At 39.7% G+C, this 8,466-nt stretch overlaps 1 protein-coding gene across 3 annotated transcripts in view; it reads left to right on the forward strand.

Annotated features, from left to right (window-relative positions):
* Nucleotides 1-8,099, forward strand: part of adgrd1 (adhesion G protein-coupled receptor D1) — a 34,764-nt gene extending 26,665 nt beyond the window's left edge. For all 3 annotated transcript variants that reach the window (XM_031300731.2, XM_031300730.2, XM_031300732.2), the window contains 10 exons: nucleotides 967-1,070; nucleotides 1,219-1,330; nucleotides 1,860-2,013; nucleotides 4,909-4,975; nucleotides 5,549-5,615; nucleotides 5,772-5,863; nucleotides 5,959-6,085; nucleotides 6,182-6,223; nucleotides 6,450-6,542; nucleotides 6,640-8,099. In XM_031300731.2, coding sequence (XP_031156591.1) covers nucleotides 967-1,070; nucleotides 1,219-1,330; nucleotides 1,860-2,013; nucleotides 4,909-4,975; nucleotides 5,549-5,615; nucleotides 5,772-5,863; nucleotides 5,959-6,085; nucleotides 6,182-6,223; nucleotides 6,450-6,542; nucleotides 6,640-6,735 — 954 coding nt within the window. In that variant the 3' untranslated portion in view covers nucleotides 6,736-8,099. The remainder of the gene's footprint in view (nucleotides 1-966; nucleotides 1,071-1,218; nucleotides 1,331-1,859; nucleotides 2,014-4,908; nucleotides 4,976-5,548; nucleotides 5,616-5,771; nucleotides 5,864-5,958; nucleotides 6,086-6,181; nucleotides 6,224-6,449; nucleotides 6,543-6,639) is intronic.
* Nucleotides 8,100-8,466: the final 367 nt, after the last annotated feature.

The following is an 8,466-nucleotide window of genomic DNA, read 5'->3' on the forward strand; positions in this document are numbered from 1 at the left end:
TAATAGCGCACCCACAAAAACCCAGCACTCATACTCATAAATGTGGAGCAATTTGGAATGCTAAACATGTATACATTGTCACCACAGTCTAACTCTTTGTTATCCAAGAATGTGTGCCATGGGAGTACGGTCAGCATCCACAATGGCTTCTTTAAATAGAAAAGAGGACTTCTTATTGCAGCTAAGTGGGCCAGCGCTGTATTTAAGGAGCAGAAGTCTATTTGATGCTATACTTGCCCTTAGCCAGTCTCTAATTAGTGGGCTGCCTCATCCCTCAGCTGCCTGGGAATATCCCACATATCCCTTTTTCTGGAAGGCTGAAACTCCTCTGCCCTCGTAATGACAAGGCACATGTGAAGACAGTTAATGGAGAATCAAACCCGACCCCTCAAAATAGCCCGAACTCCAAAACAACATCAATGCATGAGGCCGTACGCCATGGATATGTGCATATGAAGAAACACAGTCCGTCACTCTTAAGCTTCTTGGACAATATAAGTTTGCGTTTCCCAAAATCATAACAAAAAAAGTAATGGACTGCACATTTACGGTGAAAAACCCTACATCAAAAACTAATCTAAACATCATGTAAAAAAAAAAAATACATAATGTGTGAATACTTTTCATCTAGAAACGTTTTGATTCCATCTTTGTTTTATTCTTTACACAGGAGGATTTAAACCGTTTTGCTAAAGCTTTATGACAGTGTGCCCAGTCTTGGAGAGTAGTCTCTGAGATTTCCCTGAGAAATACTAATGAGAGTCAGTATTATGTTCATCATCATAAACTACACAGGGACAGAGCCTTATAATTTCCTGGCTAATGATACAGGCTATATAAAACTAAACTAAACTAGCTTTTCTAGCGTTGTTGACACAATGTACCGACCCACCATGTCGGCAAAAATAATAATGTTTTTACATGTTGTCTTGTCCATTGTTGATGGTGATGTGTCTCTGTACACAGCTCACTACTGGCCACAGGGTGGCACTATCAACCATCGGTTATGTCGGCTGCTCAATCTCCATCATCTGTCTTGCCATCACTCTGGTCACTTTTGCAGTTCTGTCGTGAGTATCATCACTTTAACAACCCTTACTGCGCATATGTCTTTAAAACATTTACCTTTTATGTTTTATATAAGTTGTATTACCAAAATGACCAAAGTACTAGAACAACATAATGTGATGTTGTGCTGCTGCTGCTGCTGCTCTGCAGGTCAGTGAGTACCATTCGTAACCAACGCTACCACATCCACGCCAACCTGTCCTTCGCCATCCTGGTGGCTGAGATCTTACTGCTCATCAGCGCTCGCTTCGACCCGGGCACGGTACATCCACAGTACACATAATGTTGTTAATGATGATTATAATGTCAATAATGATAGATTTGTAATTACCTGCTTCATGTAGTTCTACTGGAACATAGGGTCAGCTTCAGCAAATATGACAGAAAGTTAGTTTTATAAGGTTTACCTACTGCACCTTTAAATAGTATTTATAAAGATGTAAGTAAAACCTATGTTTGTGCAAGTTGCACTTAGTGCAGAATTGTGATGTATATGAATCTTATCTAACACTCAGTGATGAAGTGTTAAGGCTGGTGGAATTAGTGCCTTGTCATTTATTCTAATAATATTCCGATTATTAGAATAATGACGAGAAATTGTGTAACACTTAGTGAAATACAATGTAAAGTGTAAAATGTGGTTAAGTTAAAGAACCACTAAATGATTAAACTCTATAATGAAAGGTAATACATCTAAAATTTAAATAAATGCCGTTTAAAAATAATAATGCATACATAAAAAATAATGGAGTGAATGTTTTGATGGTAAAAGGCCTTGTCCCCTGTCCCAGCTGCCTTGCAAAGTCATGGCTGTCCTGCTTCACTTCTTCTTTCTGAGCGCCTTCGCCTGGATGCTGGTGGAGGGCCTCCACCTCTACAGTATGGTGGTCAAGGTGTTTGGCTCTGAGGGCAGCAAGCACTTCTACTACTATGGCATTGGCTGGGGTAGGTCTGCTCGGCACTCTTTAATTACTACTATTAGATGGAAAACACAGGTGATATTTCTGCCATATTGGCTTCAGAATATAACAAAGATACCTGTCTTATTCCTTGTGTGCCATTTTTTTGTTTGTGTGTTCAAGAATACACTGTCATCCTAATGTATTGTCCCTAATTTCACCCATTGTTCCTGCCTCTACCTAATGCCAGGCCATTACTATAAATATGATTTGGAAAAAAAAATGTAAGTGACCTTACTGGTCAAACGTCCCTTACGAAAAGTAAGCGACTCTGACCCTGTTGAATAAATCTGCTTGGAATTGCATTCCAGCATAACAATTGCCTCCTCTGATCTGAGTAAACTGGAGTTTGATGGACAGATAAAAGGAATCTGGGACATTCGTATACTGTCTGTGGCTGCTGGGGAATGCAGAATCTCTCCTTCACATGCTGAACCCATTAGTGGAAAAACGATCCCTTTTTTTATTACTTCCTTTCTTCAGTCCAGAGTGATTTTTCATTTTGTGTGGCCAGCTACGAATTATATGCTGGAGACTTGTCTGACAGTTAGAAGTAAAGCTGTTATACATAAAAAGTAAATACTCGATTTATAATTAATTGCGGCTGCTATCAGCTGTGTTGAAGGCTGTTGACTACTTTTTCTTTCATTTCCTCCTTCAAAGTGAAGGTTTCCTTGTAGTATAGCAGTATATAGTTTTTTGTTTTTTTTTTCAGGGAAATTAGCAATTATTTGCACAGCAGATAAATGAATCCACCACTGGGTGCAAAGGTGTTTGCAAAGACAGGTGCTACAATGGCTGGAGTTTACCATGTTGGACAATATAATGAGTGTCACAAGGTTTAAAAGGGCCACAAGGCTGTTTGCTAAAATTAACTGAGGCATACTTCCAGATGACACTGTGAAGGTTAAAATACCACGTGAATTATGTTATAATCACTGTTCGGCCTCGATGTGTCATAATGCATGTCTTGGTGAAAGTCTTTTAGGTCTATTAGGTGGTTTTGAGATGATTCCTAAATATTTCTTTTGGTTCCAGTCTTGTTGATCTAAGAATGTGAGAGTGCTGACTTGTGTTAACACTGTGATTAAACCATCTGCAATCGCCTCGGGCCCAGGTCCACAGGGGCAGGTTTAGTGTGTGTCAATTTTTGTTTTGTAGGAGTTTTCCGTGGAGTTTTTCACCACGAGTAGTGCTATGGAGCAGGTTGTTTATATTGTGATGGCACACATACACTCGAAGATTAGATTATTGAAGATTATTAGGAACACCTGTTAAATTTTCCGTTAATGCAATTATCTAATCAACCAATCACTTGGAAGCTGCTTCAATGCATTTAGGGGTGTTGTCCAGGTCTAGACAATCTCCTGAACTCCAAACTGAATGTCAGAATGGGAACGAAAGGTGATCTAAGCAACTTTGAGCGTGGCATGGTTGTTGGTGCCAGACGGGCTGGTTTGAGTATTTTCCAATCTGCTCAGTTACTGGGATTTTCATGCACAACCATTTCTAGGGTTTACAAAGAATGGTCTGAAAAAGGAAAAACATCCAGTATGCTGCAGTCCTGGGGGGCGAAAATGCCTTGTTGATGCTAGAGGTCAGAGGAGAATGGGCCGACTGATTCAAGCTGATAGAAGATCAACTTTGACTCAAATAACCACTCGTTACAACCGAGGTATGCAGCAAAGCATTTGTGAAGCCACAACACACACAACCTTGAGGCGGATGGGCTACACCAGCAGAAGACCCCACCAGGTACCACTCATCTCCACTAAAAATAGGAAAATGAGGCTACAATTTGCACAAGCTCACCAAAATTGGACAGTTGAAGACTGGAAAAATGTTGCCTGGTCTGATGAGTCTCGATTTCTGTTGAGACATTCAGATGGTAGAGTCAGAATTTGGCGTAAACAGAATGAGAACATGGATTCGTCATGCCTTGTTACCACTGGGCAGGCTAGTGGTGGTGGTGTAATGGTGTGGGGGATGTTTTCTTGGCACACTTTAGGCCCCTTAGTACCAATTGGGCATCGTTTAAATGCCACAGCCTACCTGAGCATTGTTTCTGACCATGTCCATCCCTTTATGACCACCATGTACCCATCCTCTGATGGCTACTTCCAGCAGGATAATGCACCATGTCACAAAGCTCAAGTCATTTCAAATTGGTTTCTTGAACATGACAATGAGTTCACTGTACTAAAATGGCCCCCACAGTCACCAGATATCAACCCAATAAAACATCTTTGGGATGTGGTGGAACGGGAGCTTCGTGCCCTGGATGTGCATCCCACAAATCTCCATCAACTGCAAGATGCTGTCCTATCAATATGGGCCAACATTTCTATAGAACGCTTCCAGCACCTTGTTGAATCAATGCCACGAAGAATTAAGGCAGTTCGGAAGGTGAAAGGGGGTCAAACACGGTATTAGTAGGGTGTTCCTAATAATCTTCAAGGTGAGTTTACACACACACAAGCACACAGTTGTTGGCATTAAAATTTAGCAATATGCTAACAAATGCAAGGGGGAGGAAGACAGCCAGCAAGCAAACATAGATGTAAACAATGCATTTTAAAAAGTTGGTTTTATAAGGAAGGAACCAACTGTACTTGATGCATATTCACAAATATATTTTTGTTTGATATACTGTAATAACCACAAACTAATTGATACAGCAAATGATATGTTATGAAGGGACTGTACTTGATTGGTACTTAAACACAGCAGGGTACAGGGTACATGCACAGTGCAAAGAAAGTTGGCCCCACATCACATTTCTGCCAACAGGGCCCCATAGCATGTGAATCCAGTCATGGGTACTGTGTGACATCTTAAGTGAATGTGTAACGTGTGCGTGTGTTTCTTTGTTTCTCATCAGGCTCTCCGTTGGTAATATGTGTGGTATCCGTGACATCAGCTCTGAACAGTTATGGCGAGGTTGACAAGTAAGTATGACCTAGGGCTGGGCAATATATCGATATTATATCGACATCGATATATGAAGCTAGATATCGTCTTACATTTTGGATATCGTCATATGACAAGCGTTGTCATTTCCTGGTTTTAAAGGCTACATTACAGTAAAGTGATGTCATTTTCTGAACTTACCAGACTTTCTAATTGTATCCACATTATTGGTGATTATTTATCAAAACTGTCATTGTGTTAAGATTTTGTGGACCAAAAGTCAATCCTACAGTATGGCTGCAATATCGACATTGATGCATTTGGTCAAAAGAATTAGATTTTTTTCAAGTAATGCCCAGTTCTAGTATGACATGCACTTTGAAAAAATTAAGTCCTGTGATTTATATGAAATTAATTTTATTCCCTCAAAGCTCGGCGGTATTGCATAAGAATGACATCATCTGTGGAAGAAATTGGAACCATCCAATGTGTTTAATGTCATTCAAAAGCTTTTCGTTCAACAGTAACTACACATGTCATTCCAGATTTACATAACAGCATTATAGCATTTTATTCTTTTTTACCCTTGCCTCTTGTCCTTGCTTTCTCAGCTGTTGGCTGTCACTGACGAATGGAGCCATCTGGGCATTTGTGGCACCCGCTCTTTTTGTCATTGTGGTGAGACAACAAATTAGCATTTGTCATTTTTTACAGTTCCTAATTTGCTACAGTCTACAATTTAATCTATATTCATTGCAGACGTATATTCTATTCGAGGAGGAAAGAAACAAAATAATATTGTTAAATGTATTCCACATCCTTTCTGATTTCCAGGTGAACATTGGCATTCTGATATCCGTGACCAGGATCATATCTCGAATCAGCGGAGAGAGCTACAAGGTTCATGGAGACGCCAACGCAGTCAAGTGAGTTTATTTGTTTTCACGATCAGACCAGTGCTTATTGTTCTCTTATTACAAGCTAATCATTTAAACATGGTTGTCTCTTGCTTTGTTTCTAGGCTGACTGTGAAGGCGGTGGCTGTGCTCCTGCCTATACTCGGCATTTCCTGGATCTTTGGCGTTCTCGCTGTCAACACACACTCTCTGCCATTCCTGTATATTTTTGCTGTATTCAACTCGTTACAAGTAGGTTCCTCACTACGGGACTTTTTCTTTTCCAAAATGTTTGCAGCCATTTGTGAAAATTATGCTAAAGTTGACATTTTTTTCCTTTTTCTTTAGGGGTTCTTTGTCTTCTTGTTTCACTGTCTTCTCAACTCTGAGGTATGGTGCTAAACATATCAGATGTGTGTTTTAATGTTTTGATTTGTCACGTCTTGTGGGAGAAAATTGCACACATGCTAAACCATCAATTAATGTTATGTATTCTAATTAGCAGGGAAGGGACGATGTTCTCTGCTGCAGCCCCAATTTCTGATTTAGGGTGATAAGAGGTATTCTGCCTGACATTTGTCACCATTGTCTGATATGGCTGTGCATCTTTCTGTAGGTCAGAGCTGCTTTCAAACACAAAACCAAGGTGTGGTCTCTTACCAGCAGTTCCATCCGAAACATCAATGTGAAGCCATTCAACTCTGACATTGTGAGTGCTGCTGGTGTTAAAGATTTGCTCAAACAAAAACGAGCTGCTCAACTCTTAACTGCCTACTGAGTCTAACATTTTACTTCCCATCCTCTAGATGAATGGAAACAAGGAGGGCGTGACTCCCACCAAGATGAACACATGGGACAAAAGCAGCAACTCGGCTAATCGTATCGACCTCTCCGCCGTGTAGAACCATTTCTGTCCATGACAGGAGAGCAGTCTGAAGCTCACTAGTGTAGAATGACAAACACTGGCCAGAGTATTCTCCCACTGTGTTACGTAATGAATCAGACACTCATCTGCTCAAGTGAAAGTGATACTGTACCAATGGAGGTGTTGTGTAGCTGAATAATAGCTTCACCTTTTAAAGACAAACAGACTCTAAGGACTGTGCCTTATTATTATCTCATAAAAACATATTGTGTTCCCAAAAACAAGAGCAGGGATTTCTGAGGACATCAGTGTGAGTCTTGACATCCAGGAGTGTAGTTCAGGGTCTAGCATCAATGATCTGTGTGGTGGAGCTTCTAGATTCCATCTGACATCTGTATATTGCAGTTGATTTAGTAATTAGCAAGAGTTTATTTAACTGATGCTTATTTGCTTTCTTGCTGAAAGTTAGATGAAAAGACTGACACCACTGTCATGTCTGTTTAGTCAATATGAAGCCACCGCCAGCAGCTGGTTAAAAAAAATACTAAGGAAAGCTGTATATTTTCCTTAAATGTTGTGTTAGATTTATGCCTTAAAGCTATAGTGCGTAGTTTCTGCCGCCCCCATGAGGAATTCTAAGTAATGACAACAAAACTGTCGGCGCGTCCACATCACCATCACAAAGGACAAATTAGCTTATTTTTCCTGAATTAACTTCTCCAAGATTCACCTGATTCATACAGCTTTAACCCAATGTTGGGGACACAACAACTGCATGATAACAATGGCTGAAGCAGCAGTGCATTCGACCTTATGTAAATCTGATATAATGTATTTATTTATTTTGTGATTCTGAGTTCTCTATCATGTCTTCTGCCAAGTCTCACAGCTCAACAATCAGCATGTTGTCATGTTAAATTCTGTGTCTATTTGTATGTTTTCCCTTTCAAAATGAACTGGTATATTTGCAGTACCTCACATCTTAGTAAGCTGCAGTATGTTATGCTTTTTGAGGAATCGTGAATACTGGCTGTGTTTTGGACACAATTCTGTGAAGTTTATGTTGTCTTTAGCGATTTCTGTTGCAAATTTCTTTCCAATTTTCTTACATTTTTGTACAATGAAAATATGTTCTACAACAGAGGGACTTTACAAGGTTGTTGCTTTTATTTCTTAAAATACTGTGAGAATAGAGGGAGATGACATCATTTATAATGTCATTGATCTTACACTGTACCAACATTAGGTTTCCTTTACTGTAAGTCACTCTGCGCTCACTTTTCATGTCAAAACTTAGATATTTCAATATGCTTGTATGGCCTTTAATGATTGTTGTCTTATGGTACTATGGTTTGTGCTTCCAATTATCTTTATTATAAAATCGTTTATGACAACAAATCACCATCATTTTTCTGTCTTTATTACATGATTTTTAACATGTTCACATTTGTATTATTTAACACTTAAGCGTTTGGTGGATACACAAACACACAGAATACAATGCTTTGAAAAATAAAGCAACAGAAAGAATAAGATAGGCTGTGTGTGTGTGTGTGTGTGTGTGTGTGTGTGTGTGTGTGTGTGTGTGTGTGTGTGTGTGTGTGTGTGTGTGTGTGTGTGTGTGAGTGCGTGCGTGCGTGCGTGCATGTTTGTAACTGTGATTTACATGATTATTAATCAGTTTTTGGTAAGGATGGCATTGAAGAATACCCAAACCTGAAAGTTGCTGTCAATGTGACTGATATGGAGCCATCCTGCATTATGCAAC

Source organism: Sander lucioperca, chromosome 2 (genome assembly GCF_008315115.2).
Source record: "Sander lucioperca isolate FBNREF2018 chromosome 2, SLUC_FBN_1.2, whole genome shotgun sequence".
NCBI classification, from domain to species: domain Eukaryota; kingdom Metazoa; phylum Chordata; class Actinopteri; order Perciformes; family Percidae; genus Sander; species Sander lucioperca.